This window comes from Citrus clementina, unplaced genomic scaffold, assembly GCF_000493195.1.
Source record: "Citrus clementina cultivar Clemenules unplaced genomic scaffold, Citrus_clementina_v1.0 scaffold_2, whole genome shotgun sequence".
NCBI classification, from domain to species: Eukaryota; Viridiplantae; Streptophyta; class Magnoliopsida; order Sapindales; family Rutaceae; genus Citrus; species Citrus x clementina.
The window spans coordinates 6,432,967-6,450,525 of NW_006262688.1; the positions used below are offsets into that span (position 1 = coordinate 6,432,967).

Consider the following 17,559-nt stretch of genomic DNA (forward strand, 5'->3'; position numbering starts at 1 on the left):
ATTGTGCATATTACATTAAATGTAACTTAGAAACTCCCTAATAATAATAGTAATAAACCTACCAAAAAGAAGCAAAAAAAAAAAATGAGTTGTTATAATAAGATATATCATACAAACTAATTTATATCAATCTGATTATCTCTCTTATTCTGTGATTGAGGTACACAAAACAGAAAAACCGGCAGTATACATGCAAATTAAATTAACCGTTCTGAAAAAACATATAATATGAAAATTGCATAAATTAACCTACAATGCGATGAGAGCGCAAACTGTTTGTACGACGGTGAGTATTAGGAGAATAACGCCAGCAATTACGGAGATAGATGCCCATGGAGTGTTGAAATAATTCTGCTTCAAGGTTGCCGTCCAACCATGCCACTCTGATTTGCAGTAGTGCAGTAAATCTGTAACGACATTGGCATATTGGAAATCAGAACCCATTATACAACTTTTTTTAAGGCTTTGGAGAACACTTGACATTCTTTCACTGTCTCCCAGCCCAATGATTCCATTTTGAATGAGTAAATCGGCATCTTTCGGAGTGCGGATAAGGAAACATAGGAGTGCAACATAGTCATTAAAATATCGGGGATAGCCTTGCATATTCTCGAAAGTTAGAATGTTTCTGTACAGACGCTCTGTCCGGCCTCCAAATGCTGTGAAAGATGGAATTATCAGCCTCCCATTTTCGAAAGTGATGTGAAGTCGACTTTGTGATCTACCTCGCCCTGAGTCAAACTCGACGCCAGCTTGATGAAGTTCCTTTATCCCGGGTATGTTTTGATAATTGAATCGCCGTTTGTCACGTGACTGGGATGATGGCCGAAGACAGAGTATTATAAGATCAAGAAAATGTTTGGCTTTGGAAAAGTGGGTATCTATCAAATTCGTATCACCAATCGGAAGAAAGGAAGAGTCCTTGGAGAAGAAAAAACGGATGATAGTTATGAGGGAAATCTCCGAGTAGATGTCACCATAGGTAGCAATTTTGGCTAGATCAAACAACTCATTGAGAATGAATAACGGAAGCTGATTTTCCTCCAAATACAAGTCAAATCGCATTTGAATGCCCAGGAAACTCAACTCTGACTCACCAAATAAGGGATCATCATCAGTTCTGAAATCACCCTTATATTTTCTCAGAAACAACTCAATGAGGAAGACGGCATCCACTAAAATCATGGCCACAAACTCGTCACTTTCAATATCAATGGTTTCCGCATAACAATTGCGCAATCTCGCTTCCTTTTTCCTTATGGACGCAACGAATTCTGGCATGCTTACCTTGGTTCGTTGGAGAAAGTGATGCAAGTATCTTAGTTTATTATCTTCCATGGCTTTTAGCTCTTCGTTACCATGATGAAGCGGGCCGATTGAAACAATATGCGGGGTGTAGTCACTTGGATTTAAGCACCGTTGGGACTGAGGAACTCTGTAGATGCAGCACTCTTTGGATGAGGGATAATGCAGGGTCTTGAACTTCTTGCTCAAAGTCTCCGCTAACTTGATATCAATTGCTGCGTGGTCCTTATTGATGTCCATATTTCTGTGGCTTGGTGGCTGCAGTAGCAACAAAATTAATATATAAAACATGTAATTTCCAATGCGACATAAAAAGAAATAACTGAAACGATGTATCTAGTTAATTTAACAACAGAAAAACCAAGATTCATTGAAGCCACATGGACAACACTTGCCTGCAACGAATTCATGCGTGCAAGTCAACATTTGCCTTCAGATTTTGCTACATATATATGATGGGTAAGTTGATTTTCTCTAAGTTTTGCGAGAGACTATAACATTTGGTATTTTACTACATATCCGTGCCTTTTTATTTTCTATTTTTCAGTGTACCAAAAGCTACCAAGTGTTAGGAATGGTTAATGACCTAGTTAAATTCATGTACTTATAAAAGAAATTATTATAGGGAAAAGAACATAGACACCCCCAATGTTTAGATGAGGGACACAAATACCCTAATATTTTAAAAAAGACATTCAAAACCCCATCTTTTAACGGGAACTGTTTTTTTAACAAAAATTATAATTTTAACATATAATTACTGTTATACCCTTCTAGGATATTAAAAAATAATTGGTCACTGTCCAATTTGTTCCTATATTATTAATAAAATTACAAATATACCCTCATTGCCCAATTCCTCTATTTAATTTTTTGTCAAATTTTCTCTTCAAGCCAAAACAATTTAATCCATTACTCAAGAATAAAAATAAATAAAATTGGTTATTAATGTCATAAGAATTAGTATAACAATAAAAATCAATAACAATTCCCTTGGCTCTCTTCTCCTCACTATATTTATGATTGATAGATGGAGAATTGTTATTCTTATGGCATTAATAACCAATTTTATTTATTTTTATTCTTGAGTAATGGATTAAATTTATTTGGCTTGAAGAGAAAATTTGACAAAAAATTAAATAGAGGAATTGGGCAATGAGGGTATATTCGTAATTTTATTAATAATATAGGAACAAATTGGACAATGACCAATTATTTTTTAATATCCTAAAAGGTATAACAGTAATTATATGTTAAAATTATAATTTTTGTTAAAAAAAAGTTCCTGTTAAAAGATGGGGTTCTGAAATTTTTTTTTTAAATATTAGAAAGTTTTGTGTCTTTTCTCTAAATGTTGGGGGTTTTTAATGAGCTTGACTCCACCGAAGTCTTTCTTAGTAAACGTTGGGGGGTTTTTAATGAGCTTGACTTCCCCCTTTCTTAGTACTACAAATGAAACAAGTTGCTTTCTTGGAAAATTGCATAATCTTGTTTCCCCCTCCGAAGTCTTTCTCAGTAAACGTTGAGGGGTTTTTAATGAGCTTGACTTCTCCCAAGTCTTTCTTAGTGCTACAAATGAAACAAGTTACTTTCTTGGAAAATTGAATAATCTTGTTTCCCCTTTCATTTATTCAGCAAGCAACACGTTAGCAACTGGATCATCGAATAGGCCAAAATCAGCTAAATTATTGTATTCATTTAAGTCAAGTCACACAATTTAAAAGTCGAATGGCGTTTAGAGAGAGGAAAAATTATTTTCTCTGTATTTTCTCTCAACAGTCAATTTCTATATGGTACAAGGGAACCTGGAACCGGATTGCAAGTATAGAGCCGGGGAACCTTATTAACCAAAAGAATCAGGTACCCCGAGTCACTGGGCATATGATATATGTAAATCCTAGCAGAAACTTGGGGTGTGCAACAAAAACTCAATAACTGAATCCATTCCAAACTGAATGTGTTGGGCTGGATTTAGAACAAATTCGGGTTGGGTTGAGTTGTGTTTGGAATCTGTACAACTGATGAATCAATCCCTCTTATTCTATGATTAATAAGATACACAAAGCAGGAAAACCAGAAATACAAGTGAAATTTTTTTTGAAAATAATAGAAATTAATCTACAATGCAATGATTGAACAAACGGTTTGTGTGATGGTGAGTAAATAATTTAGATTTTAAGATTTGTTTGGTTTTATAAAAAAAAAACTTAAAAGATATTTTCTTTTTGGGTAAAGTCTTATTTAAAGTACTTAATTTCAATATATGAATTTGTATTTTATAAGTTGATCTGGGGTATTTTAAAATTAATTAAATTCAAAATAGGTGTTATAAGGACTTTTGTGGGGTGTTAAAAGCTTCACCCTTGACGCAACTCCTACTAAGAAGAAGTCATAAAACACAAGCTCGTGACTTCAACCCATACCACAGCCTTTTTGGACGTGGCAATTTGTGATATATCCATCATTTTACCATTTACAAGTTCGACTATTGGTGTCCCTCTAAAATCCTTTAAACCCCTTTAACTATTTTATAATTTTAATCTTTATCAAAATTATATGTAACGATAAAAATATACTTAAACCCTGAAATTAAACACATGCAAACAATTTTCCTTTTACAAACAAAAAATATAGATTTTAATATATTAACAGACAAAAATGCATAGTTTCTAATGCATTAAAATCTGTATTTTATTCTCACTAATGGAGTGCAAGACTTTTACAATAACATATCATTTAAAAAAAAATAATCGAAAACTTAGTTGTTCCAAACGTATTCATATATCTAATGCACAAAGCTCATGTAAAATTCAAAATGAAACAAGAAAACCACAAATTAGTAGACATGATATCTAAAATAGATAGACAAACGACAATGCATATGGTTAAATTCCTGGGTAATAAAATATTTCCTAGGTGATCAATAGGGCCTTGCATCTACTTCTTGGCATGGGCGATCAATAACCCCTGTTGGCCAATATTTGAATTTTGCGTTGCTTGCAATTCCTTCGTCTCCACATACCATATTTCACAAAGGCAATTGCATGCATAGGATTGTCATTTAAAGGAATGTCCTATATATTTTTAATAGCATTAGTGATGGATGAGACATTCTCGAAAACGACAGAAGCTTGAGCTTCTTGAACGTTTTTCTTTTCCCCCTCTTTTCGGATAGGAGGCTTTTTGAATGTTAAAACCTCTAATATCATCTTGAATTGCTTGATATCATGGAAGATAAAAATGCCTAGCAATATGAGGAAAAAAATTCTTATTGAAATGGGATAATAGTTGGAGTCGTGAGGAACAAGTTTTAGTAAGATCATCTTTGTCATTGATGGAAGTGTTAAACAAATTTTATATTATTTATAAACATTTTAATGGGTAAATAAAGAAAAGGGGTTTAAAGTTGTATTTGGAGGGATGCCACTAGTCAAACTTATCATTGTAATATGAAAAGGAGATAAAGTTAATGAATTGGTATTAGTTTAAAATAATACAACTATAAATCAAGGTATTCATAGTACTTATTTATTAATAATAAAAGCTTTTGATTTACGAGCTCTTTTATTATAAGATTAATTTCTTAACAAAATATATCTTCATTTTTAAAATAAGGAAATGTATTTAATTTTTAACTATTGTCGACTGATATATTCTGTCCTCAAAAAGTTTTTCAAAAACAGATTCTGTGATGATTTGATGTTAGTGTACTAACTTTTTAGAAAGTTGCTAGTTATTTGATCAGCATATAAAAATAATTAAACTTTATTAGTACATTCTTATAAACTATACATGACAAATCAAAATCAAAATTCGATTCAAATTAGTTCGTTTGCTTTCACGTAAGAAATTGAGAGATGCAAAAAATATGTATTGCATCAATATATCACAAGAGAGACTTTTTTTTTTTTACCATATTAACTTATTTTTTAAAAAAAAACTTTAAAGAGAAGTGAATCACATGTGAAGTCAAATCAGCAACAATCAGGGGCGGAATAAGCCAATTTTGGCTGGAGGGGTCAAAGAATTTTTTTTAAAAAAATGAATAAAATTTTTAATGCAAATAAGCAATTATTAATATAATAAAAAATAAAGTACTTTAATCAAAGTTCACATTTTGTTTCAAAACATACAGGCAAGTGAACAAACAAAATTATAAAATCTCCTAAACTTGAGCTTTGCATTCTTTCATGGAACAAAAATCAAGTACAATAGATTTTGTACTAAAGGTTCCTGCAATTTCTTTTTTGATGTGAACAACCAAATAGTTCACAAGAAATCTATCTCTCATCTTGTTACGAACGCTTGTTTTAACAATCTTCATAGTTGAAAATGCTCTTTCTGTAGTTGTTGTGGAAACTGAAAGTGTCAATATAAGACGAATCAATCTGTCAATTAGATGATAATAATGTGATTTTCTTGTTTCCACTAGTCCTTGAAATATTTCAGATAATTTAGATGTGATGAGGCACATCTAGCTCATAATGCTACAACTAATATTTCAAAATAATTCTCTCTTGCTCCGTGAAATCCTAGGGATAAAATTTTTCTGTAAGTTTGTATATATCATCAATATTAAATGATCTAAAACCATCTTTTGGGTCTAAAGCTGAGCTAAGAGTAATCAATTCCATTGTTTTCTCATTGAATCTACTATTTAACTCTTGCAAATGAGAGTCAATTGTAGCAGTAAATAAATCACTCTGATAATGATGCTCAATTGTGATTTGGTCCTCTTGATGACAAGAACAACCAAGACCCATTATGTAAAGACCACTCATATCAGGTACATCAATTTCATACTTTTCACAAAATGATTTTGTAGTTTCAAGAAAAGAATCCCAACCGTCTTCTCTCATTTTTAGAATAAAAGCTCTTGTTGTCGACACATGGTGCATAGCATTTAAAATATCTTGAAACTTCTGTTGTAAAGCTTGACAAAGAATATCTGTAATTCCTAGAATCTCCTTCACTACATGCAAGATAAACACAAAATCAAAAGATGTAATAATATTATAAGCTGAATCAACATCACCTCGTTGAGAATAATTGGATCCTTTCTTGACAATGCTTTGAAGAGCTTCACAAGTTGCCTTAAACATCTTTATTAAACTACAAACAGAATGAAAATCATAACCCCAACAAGTATCACATGCTTTCTGCAAAGTTCCAATCTGGTTTGCTACTTTACCAGTCTCAACTTCATCAATAGCAATCATGTTAGCGATTTCATGTATTCGAACTGATTGTAGTTCACTATTATGCTTGCTAGATGCACTTAAAATTGATTTTTGTTGTGAACTTTTTAAGTGCATCTGAGATTTTGTTATCAACCCAACTCATCGACTGACCTTATCAGAAAATTCTTCATAGTTTCAGGCTTATAGAGAAAAAGTTTAGGGAAAAGAAACAAAGTTCTGAAAATCTGCAAATTCCTAATTCCACCGTTCTTCACAAATTTTGTATTATTGGGCACTAAAGTCTTCCCTAAATCACGATGGGTACGGCTGTACCAGCAACAAGCGCACTACAGCGACCTCATGGAGGATCAAGCTTAATTGTGATTCAAGGATATGTTGGAGTTGAGAGATAATAATTATTTTAAATTTTTCAATGGAGTTGATTGAGAAACAGGGGCTGATGGGATGAATGAAGGAGGTTAAATATCGTTACTCTAATAATAAAAAATTAAAAAGAAAAACTAATTGATACTCAATATCAAATAGAGTAGTGATACTTGACCCCCTAAATTTATCTCTTCCATCCTTCTTTTTTTAATTTACCCCACTTATTTTCAAGATTATCCTTTTTTATAATTCTTTTAATTGGTTAAATTGTTCAAAGATTAACCTCACAAAGTTATATCAATGCTCGCTTTTCCTGAGTCTTTGATTATCACAGTTTTCCATTTGCTGCACTTATAGTTCTGGTGGCGATTTTGATTGCAAACTCCCTTGTATGAGAAGCAACAAGTGCACCATTGGCAAGCCAATGAGAAACCCCATAATTACTGATGCAAAAAAGAAAAACTTCCGTCTGAATGCAAAACATCTAAACATATCAATTTAAACAAAATAATCAAAAGCAAAATGAAAGCTAGTTGGGCTTTGGAAGCCATGAATTTGAGTAATGTAAACAAATTCTAGTTTTACTAAGCAAATAGAATGCAAACTCTAAATATTGAAGACGAATTTTGGAATTTTTATCAGCATTTTCAAGATTTTCTTTTTGTTTTTAAAAGAGTGGTGTGATAATGAGGATGAACTTGTTGTGATGAAGAAAAATGGCGGTGATTACGGTCATACTAGAGAGAGGAGTGCATGTGAAAGAAAAAAAATATTTTCATAATTATTTTTTAATTTAGCCGATCCTGAATAGCCCGATCTTTATTTCAACCAATCTGTCGGACCTTTCCATATGGATTTGCGCCGAATACTCATACGGGAAAGTTGACTTCTGGGTCTGGTAATCTATTCTCTGAGAAATCCTTGAGAGAGTGTAGATAGGTCCGTAGAAGGAGGTAAGCCAGGGTGGACACTCGCAAAAGGTCAAACAGTCTCATAAAAAGCAACATGACCCCACTAGAGGTCAGCCGAAGTGGATTGGTTGAAAAGAAATTTTCTGGCTTTGCATCACATTATTTGACTCTTTGTAGTGCTTTGGGATTATATTCCACGCCAAAAAAGCCCTTGGTTGGGGAGGGGAGGAAATCTGTACACGCTTTTCCTCTTGGCAAGAAAGAACTCCAAGCGATCCAGACTCATTCAAACCAATTTACACTCCGTACCCATTCAAAGTAATTTATGCGAAGGACTTTCTTTAACCTTCCGCCCTGTCTTCTTATCCTATCCCGACGGGGGGCATAGCTAGCTTCTTTTTGGTTAGCAGAGGGATGGCTATTCAAAGATTCGAAGCTTTATCTGGTTTCTGAGATTTGATTCTTTTATTTTGTTGTTCAAAATTCTTAAAAAAAGTATTCAAATGAACCACGTGAACAGAGAGTGGGCAGAATGCTTATTAAGGATAATTTTAAAAATTAATGGAGTTAATGCAAAAGTGAGGTTAATGAAACATATAAAGAGGATCACAGGAAATTTTTTTGAATATCAACAGCAATTGGCAAGTCCATCAGTTTCACTGGAGACTTTTTTCGTGCGGTGAAAAATTGAAAATTAATCCAAATTAACTGTGGGCTCACCATCATTTGAGTCGAGACATACAGGAATCCATATATTGAAAATTGAAAATTACTCCTCCTTGCCATCCACTTTCTTTGAATTTTTGTGATTTTTCCAGTTTTATTCATTAGGTTTAATACCCTTGACAATTGACGACAGAAGGATCTGCACTTCGTACTTCTTTGTTAGAATAGAAACAATTATTCGCAATACAACTCCGAGTTAGATAATTCGTTGATGAACTTAACCGACTTCACTGCTTTTCTCAAGAGAAAGATAGTCATCACATGCTGCTTTCCATTTTCTGAAATCACTTCAGAGTTTAGACGGTGTCAAAATACTTACACGTGTTATCATTTTCATTTTTCGAGTTTTGATTCCAAGATATTCTTTGTTAACGTTCTTTTTACATAACTTTGCTTCTCCAAATGCAGCATATTTAGTTGTATCTTTGCTAGAATTGCCACAGCATAGCAGCCACGGAAGAAAATCTAGGGCAGAAAAAAATTTCATAATCAGAATCTGCAAAAAAAGAGGTAATGGGAGTCTGTCAGACAACCGTGTGACCCCCCCAGCCTGGGAAATCCAGCTGAGAACGATCCTCTACAGCCTCAGCAACCTTGGGATCAATGACAGCCGTTAATCACGCTCGGATCACACGATCATACTAACATTATTTTAAAATATATATATCATTACATTTATTTTAATGTTATATTTTTATTTATTATAAACATTAGAGACAATTTTTTTAAGATACTAGAACTAGGTAAAAGATATTATGGTCTAAAAGGAATCTTAGTGTCTTTTTTTTAAAATTTAAAAGTGTTGGTGACCATTTCTCTAAATTTTAAAATGTAAATATTCCTTTTTCTATATTAATTTAGAAACAAGGCTATAAATTTACATGATATCTTTTTAAATAAAAAAGAAAGATCCTCTATAATGCTGTAATTTTTATTTTTTTTACAGCATATTACTATATTGAATATCAATGGTAGGTCCATCGGCTTCACAAGGGACTTTTTTTTTTGTGCCGTGAAAAAATGAAAATCCATCCAAATTAATTGTAGGCCCACCATTGTTTGAATCGAGACATAAAGGGCGGGCCCATATATTAATTGAAAGACAAGGCTCTAAAGTTACACGATATCTTTTTAAATAAAAAAGACCATCCTCTGAGATGCTATAATTTTTTTATAGTATCAATAACGTAAAAAATATATACCGTTGATTTCAATGAGTAGACATATCTCTATTAATAAAAAAGATCTTGTTATCTTACATTTAATGTAACATACACATCTAATAATTGATAGCTATGTGTCCTGAAGAGAGAGAAAATGCATTGAAAAACAAGTAAGAGGAGTTGGCTGTAAGTTACATGAACTGTAACTTAGGCAACTCCTAATAAAAAAACATTAATTACATGGGTATCTATTTTTGAAATTGCAGTTGTTATTCTCCTAATACGCACCATCGTACAAACACTTTGCTCTCTCATCGCATCGTAGATTAATTTATACAGTTTTCAAATTATTGCAGTTAATTTATACGTAAAAAAATCTTAGTATTGTATTAATCTTAGTATTGTACAATCATTATGATTGATTGTTATGTCTTTGAGATGAAGTTGCTGCAAATTATTGCAGTTGTTATTGATTGTTATACTACAACTACACCTATTTAATACATAGATGACATGTATATTTGAATTAAATATAACTATTAATTAAGTGGATGTACAGTAAAGATATTTTAAGATCTCTCGTTATGATATAACTTTTTACATCTTTCATTTTTATCCTTTCTTTGTATTTCTTCCTGTGTAGGTTGACTTGTCCGGGATGATGGCTGATTTTTAGCTGATTTTTGGCCTATTCGGCGATCTAGTTGCCAACTTGTTGTTTGCTTGAATAATTGAGAGGGGAAACAAAATTATTCAATTTTCCAAGAAAGCAACTTGTTTCATTTTTTTATATTTAAAAAAAAAAACAACTTGTTTCATTTTTAGCATTAAGCAAGACTTCAGAGACATTAAAAAAAATAAAAACATTCAATCATGTATTCATTTAATTTTTACTACGTTGCTCTCACGTTCAATCACTTTAGAAACAAAATAGATTTAAAAAATGCAATGACAGTGAGGCAGCGTTGAACATTTTCCAAGTTGTGGCAGGGCCACATTTTGAATATATTGAACAGGGAAAAGAGAGACAAAAAAAAAAAATAAAACAAAAGAGACGAAGAATAATATTCTAGGCAATGTCATTATAAAAATCAAGTAAAAGAAAAAACAAGCAAATTCAATTAACAAGTAAAAGATAAAATGAGCAGAGGATTTGAATCCAATTAAAAGCACCTGTAGCTATGGCAACTTTTTATCCAATAATTAATTCTTTGATTGCAATTACCTGTGGGTTATTCGGCTGTCGCTTATCATTAAACTTAGGCATTAGAAAAGCAGTGAAATATTGGGAATAAGTCCAATTTAGAAAGTGGCAGACAATATGTAATAAAAAAAAAAAAAAGTGGTTGACAATAACAATATAATATTCCACACCAAACATGAATGAGTATCCATATGCAGTGCAAGCTACGGAGCAGAGCCTAGAGTCTTGGAATTTGTGTAAAGTTAGGGAAAAAAATGAAAAAAGAAAAAGTAAAAAAGAAAGTCTTTGTCTGTTAGACCGCGTCAATGTTCATGCGAGGGCCTTTTTGAGTCAATTATTGGATTTGTTCATAACTGCAGGGCATAAGCTACTGACAGGGAAACTGGAAGTCTCTTGTTCTACAACTTGCGATAATTCTCATTGTTATTTTGTTAATAATGCAGCAAGTGATAGAAAATATGGATAAAAGCGCGTATGCATCGATTGATATGGAGAAGTTAGCAGATTCTTTGAGTGGGAAACTCAAGACCTTGCGTTATCCCTCATCCGAAGCGCGCTGCATCTACAGAGTTCCTCAGACCAGGCGGTGTTTCCATCCAATTGATTACACTCCGCAACTTGTTTCAATCGGCCCGCTTCATCATGGTAACCCAGAGTTACAAGCAATGGAAGAGCATAAGCTAAGATACTTGCATCACTTTCTTCAACGAACTAAGGTAAGCATGGCACAGTTCCTTGAATTTATAAAGAAAAAGGAGACGGAGTTGCGCAATTGTTATGCAGACACCATTGATCTTGAAAGCGATGAGTTCATAACGATGATTTTAGTGGATGCTGTCTTTCTTATTGAGTTCTTTCTTAGAGCAACTCGTCTTCCTACTTTTGTAACTGATGATGATATCTTATTCAAGAAATCACCAGAGTTGAGTGTCCTGGGTATTGGAATGCGATATGACATTTACCTCCTAGAAAATCAGTTACCATTATCCATTCTCAGTGAGTTGTTTGATCTAGCGAAAACAACAACCCACGATGATGACATTTATGAGGGAATTTCCCTTAGGACTCTTACCCGTTCATGGCTCTCCCGTGATAGCAATCTTCTAGCAATAGATGCTGAGAATTTTATAGCAGTCCACTTTTACGAAGCTAAACACTTTCTTGATCTGATTATACTCTGTCTTCACTCTCTTCAGCCACCCCACTCACCCGCCCAAAGTGAATTCCCTTATCGCAACATACCTGGTGCAAAGGAACTTGATCGAGCTGGCGTCAAGTTTAAATCAGGACCAAACAAAAATCTACTTGACATCAAATTCGATAAAGGGACTCTGGAAATTCCGATTTTCAGTTTGTTTGATTCCACAGAGCGTTTCTACAGAAATCTTCTAGTTTTCGAGACTATGCATGATTATCCGACCAAATATTTTAATGACTATGTCATAACCATGACTTACTTTCTGGTGACACCAAAAGATGCGGATCTACTCATTCAAAATGAAATTATTGGTCTAGGGGATAGTGAAAAATTGTCAACTGTTTTCCATAGCCTTAGCAAAGATTGTGTCAAGGGTGGGCATGATTTCCAATATGTCGATGTCGCGAGAGCTCTACAGGCCTATTGCAAATCACCATGGCACAGTTGGAAGACAAATTTGAAGCAAAATTATTTCAACACTCCATGGGCCTCTATCTCTGTCATTGCAGCTGTTATTCTCCTCCTACTCACCGTCACACAAACAATTTGTTCTATCATCGCATTATAGATTAATTTCTAGAGCTTTCAAATTATGTGTTTTTCTGCTGGTGTACATCAATTACAGAATAAGAGAGATTCATTATGTAGTTGTGTTGTGTCAAGTTTGATTTTCAATAATTACTCTATCACTGGTAATTATAGTTTGATTTTCGTTATAGCTATCAGATAATATTTTCAAAATTATTTTATTAAAACTGAATCATTAATTCAATCTAAGGACTAGAATTCATCCCGCTATCATTAATTTTATTGGAACTTTTATACAGGACCATTGAATGAATTATTATACATCCTGTGATTGAGCGACACAAACCAGAAGCACTATTACAAACTATACAAGCGAAATCCTTCCGAAAAATATACGAACAGAAAATAGTGAAAATTAATTAGTTAACCTATTTCCACTGATAGAACAAGTCCATGGAGTGCTGAAATAATTTTGCTTCAAGTTTGCCTTCCAATCGTGCCAAGGCATTGTACTAGCTCAGCTTATCTTCAACAAGATCACCATATCCAAAATTTTCATTCAGGAGACACTCTTTGATAATGTTGAGAGAAACATTTCACAATCTTCCATCATTCCCCACTCCAATAATTCATTCTGAATGGGTAATTCCCCATCTTCTGGAGGGGGCACAAGATAACTCATGATCATAATATAGTCATTAAAATAACAGGTACAGCCATGCGTACTCTCGAAAACTAGAATATTTCTATAAAAGCTCCCTGTGGTATAATATACTATAAGAAAAGAAATTTCAAGGATCCCTTTATTAAAACTGATGTCAAGTGGAACCCAACTAAAATTTGACTTCAGATTGGTGAACTTCTTTTCACCGGGTATTTTTGACCTCCGAATTCACTTTGGGCACGGGACGAGGGTAGCTGAAAACAGATTCTAAGCAAATCAAGAAAATGTTCTGCTTCTGGGAGAATTAGAATACAACTAGTTTGGAAACGACGGCTATTTGATATCGAGAAAAGTCCCGCGTAATAGTCACCGTATGTTGCTGTTTTTGGCTAGTTCAAACAATTCATTGAGGATGAATAACGGAAGCTGATTTTCTAGCAGCCACTCGTCAGCCACATTCTTTATGAATGTAAGAAAATCTTCAACTCTCACATTAGTTCATTCCAGAAAGTGATAAAGGTACCTTATTTTATACGCTTCCATTGTTTTCACCTCTTCATAACCATGATAAAGTGGGCCAATTGAAACCATTTTTGGAGTGTAATCACTTGGATGTGAACACCCTTTGGATTAGGGATGCAAGGTCGCGAATTTCTTTCTCAAAGAATCCACAACATCTCGGAATTACCCATCACCTAATTGTTTGCTGTGTGGCAGCAATCAAAGTAAATGAAAACAGTAATTGCCAGAAAAAAAATTAAAAAAAATACTAGAATTAATTGCAAAAATTTGAGTGTTTAGGATGTGAATGCATAACGCTCAAATATTAATGGTTGATTCAATGCTTAACACAAACTCATATGAGTATAAATCTTTATCCGTAAGTGTTAAATATAAACAAATAGTAAATTGGGATGGAGGAGAACACTTACATGCATATAAATAGTATGCAATACAATACAGCCTAGACATATTTCTATAATACAATATAATGTAATTTCAGACAAATATATATTAGTACAATTTAATGTAAGTTGTCAAACATGCCCCATATGTATTATTTTTATTCAGTATATTTATTGAAAAATAAGTGATCGTTGATTCTTTAATGACTATTATCTGCTAACTTGATATCAATTGATGCGTGGTCCATGCTATACATATTTCTGTCGCTTGCTACGGTAGCAACACGAAATATATGAAACTTGGTGTTTTTTTAATTTAATTACAAGTTTCATATATTTCGTGTTGCTGCCGTAGCAAGCGACGGAAATATGTATAGCATGGACCATGCATCGATTGATATCAAGTTAGCAGATTCTTTGAGTAGCAGATTCTCTAAGTAGGAAGTTCAAGACCTTGCATGACCCCTGATCGGAAGAGTGTTGCATCTACAGAGTTCCTCAGTCCCGACGGGGTTTATATCCAAGAGATTACACTCCGCAGATTGTTTCAATCGGCCCGCTTCATCATGGTAACGAAGAGCTGAAAGCCATGGAAAATAATAAAACAATATATCTGCATTACTTTCTTGAACCAACAAAGGTAAGCATGCCATATGTCATTGCATTTATAAGGGAAAGGGAAGTGAAATTGCGCAATTATTATGCAGATACCATTTATCTTGGAAGTGATGAGTTCGTAACCATGATTCTATTGGATGCTGTATTTCTGATTGAGTTATTTCTGGGAAAATATAAGGGTAATTTCAGAACTGATGATGATCCCTTGTTTAGAGAATCAGGGTTGAGTTTCCTGGGCATACAAGTGCGATACGACTTGTACTTAGAGGAAAATCAGCTTCCATTATTCATTCTCCGTGAGTTGTTTAATCTAGGCAAAACTGCTACTTGTGGTGACATTTACTTTGGAATTTCCCTCATAACTAGCACCGGTACTTTTTTCTCCCAAGAATCAGCCTTTCTTCCAATAGGTGATATAAATTTGATAGGTCCCCACATTTCCAATGCTAAACATTTTCTTGATCTTATTATCCTCTGTCTCCAGCCATCCCAGCCACGTGACTGAAGTGAATTCAATTATCAAAATATACCCGGGATAAAGGAACTTCATCAAGCTGGAGTGAAGTTTGAATCAGGGTCAAGAACACAAAATCTACCTAAGATCAAATTCAATAATGGGATTCTAGTAATTCCATTTTTTACAGCATTTAGTAGTCACACAGAATGTTTATATCGATATGTTCCAGCTTTCGAGAATATGCATGGCTGCCCCCGAAATTTTAATGACTATTTTGCGATCATGTATTTCCTTCTCCGCACTCCAATAGATGCCGACATACTCATTCAAAATGGAATTATTGGCCTGGGGGACCGTGAAATATTATCAGCTGCTCTCAAACGCCTTAGAAAATATACTCTGTTGGTCATGATTTCCAATATGCTGATGTCGTTGAAGATATACAGGCCTACTGCAAAACATCGTGGCATAGTCGGAAGGCAAACTTGAGCTGTTATTTTTCTTCTCCTCACCGTCACACAAGCAGTTTGCTCTATCATCGCATTGTGGATTAATTTCACTTGTATTGCCAGTTGACTGTTTTGTGTGCCTCAATCAGAATAAAAGAGATAATCATGTATAGATAAAATAAGAAAAAAGGGGGAAAAGATACTTTAACAATCTATGGGCAACCATTGCTGTCATTAGAGCTGCCGTTAATCTTGTAGTAACCATCATATGCAAACAGCTTGTCCCATGATGGCACTGTAAATTAATTTCTACTGTTTCCAATAATTCGGAAATATTTCACTTATTTTGAAAATCATTTTTAAGCTCAATTTTAGAATATATAATAATAAAAGCGGTTGATTTTGTGCTTGTAATCTGCTGGTTATGACATTCAGATGAAATTGCTAGTAACTGATCGCATTAAAATATTTCTTTAGTTTTTATACTTTCGGAGTTAAAGATAAAATTACACTTTTTATGTCCTAGTCCAACTAATGACAAATAACAAATGGCCAATCGTGCTGGGTTAAAGTCTTTTAAGAGAATGATAAGGAAATGGATAAATTTCACCGTTAAAATAATTGGGGGAATAATGACCGATTATGAGAAACTTATATAAATATTGAAAGATAGAAAAGGTAATGATACAATTAAGATAATTGGGAAATAATGATTGATTAGTCAATCAATTTGTATATTGATTGACATAAAATTTTTCTTAATGAACAATTAAGATGGAGAAAATCAATCATTTGATCGATATAATTGATTGTTTGTTTGTTTTGTTCCTATTAATATTGTTTGATTCTTTTTAGACACAATCTATTAGGCCAAGACCCATCTATGTTATTTACCAGCATGTACCTATTGGAGAAAAATCAGTTTTTAAAAAAACTTTTAGGATCGATCTCATATAATATATAAGAATTCGTAATTTAGAAAATCATACCTTGACAATCCGATTTGACATTTTCGCTGAGTTAATCTAGACTCCCAGATCGCGATCTGTCACCACCGCGCCTGTTAGATACGATCTGTTACCACCATACTTGTTAGATCACGATTCGTCACTAATGATATTCTAGGTTATGACTCATGTTTGATCTGCACTTGACGTGTGAGCGCCTTTATCACCACTGAAAGCAACTAGCAGGAGAAAATTTTTCTCTCAAAATTAGAGAGAATAATCTTTTTCTCTAATATGTATAATGTGCACCACAAGAAAATAGAGTATTGGCTACAAATTCTATTGCAACAAAACTTACTTTATTGCTAAAATTCATATCTTGCAACAAAAATTAGTCTTTATCGCTATAGCTAAACAGATTTTGTTCTTCTTAATGACGTGGAATAGGCAAGAAAATTAGAATATATGGCAACAAAATATTTTCTTGCCCTACTCTATGTTTGGCAACAAAAGTGTTCTTGTTGCCTAACAAGCTTAATGAAGGCAAAATATGTTTCGTTGCTCAAGTTTTTCCACAACAAACACTTGAATCAATTGCAACAAATGAAATATTGCAAAAAGTTGTGATTAGCGAGAAAATTTGTTTTGTGCTCTCAGAGTTTTTTGCAACGAGATTAATTTTGTTGCGCAAAGGTTAACAAAAATATTAAATTAATAAATGAAAATATAAAGATAATATAAAAGCAAACATGACTTTGTGGGAGGCTTTTTAATTTTTTATTTCCGCGCCCTTTATTTAATAAACCGCGTGCTAACCGAAGTAAAGTTTCCATCTCCAATTTTTTCTTAATTAAAGTATTGCTTCTAGAATATTTCCACTTTACTCTTCGCTTGTTTCTTTTGCCCTGCCATGGAGT

At 33.5% G+C, this 17,559-nt stretch overlaps 3 protein-coding genes and 1 pseudogene across 3 annotated transcripts; 2 read left to right on the forward strand and 2 right to left on the reverse strand.

Moving 5' to 3' along the window:
• Window positions 1-217: 217 nt before the first annotated feature.
• Window positions 218-1,572, reverse strand: LOC18052915 (UPF0481 protein At3g47200). Its single transcript, XM_006445998.2, has one exon. The coding sequence runs from the start codon at window positions 1,543-1,545 to the stop codon at window positions 250-252; it is 1,296 nt and encodes a 431-aa protein (XP_006446061.1). The 5' UTR covers window positions 1,546-1,572; the 3' UTR covers window positions 218-249.
• Window positions 1,573-5,837: 4,265 nt separating this feature from the next.
• LOC18052916 lies at window positions 5,838-6,524 on the reverse strand. The gene has a single exon (XM_006445999.1). It carries the CDS (start codon window positions 6,522-6,524, stop codon window positions 5,838-5,840), a length of 687 nt encoding a protein of 228 aa, XP_006446062.1.
• Window positions 6,525-11,256: 4,732 nt separating this feature from the next.
• LOC18052917 (UPF0481 protein At3g47200) lies at window positions 11,257-12,679 on the forward strand. The gene has a single exon (XM_006446000.2). It carries the CDS (start codon window positions 11,314-11,316, stop codon window positions 12,640-12,642), a length of 1,329 nt encoding a protein of 442 aa, XP_006446063.2. The 5' UTR covers window positions 11,257-11,313; the 3' UTR covers window positions 12,643-12,679.
• Window positions 12,680-14,549: 1,870 nt separating this feature from the next.
• LOC112100841 lies at window positions 14,550-15,996 on the forward strand (annotated as a pseudogene).
• Window positions 15,997-17,559: the final 1,563 nt, after the last annotated feature.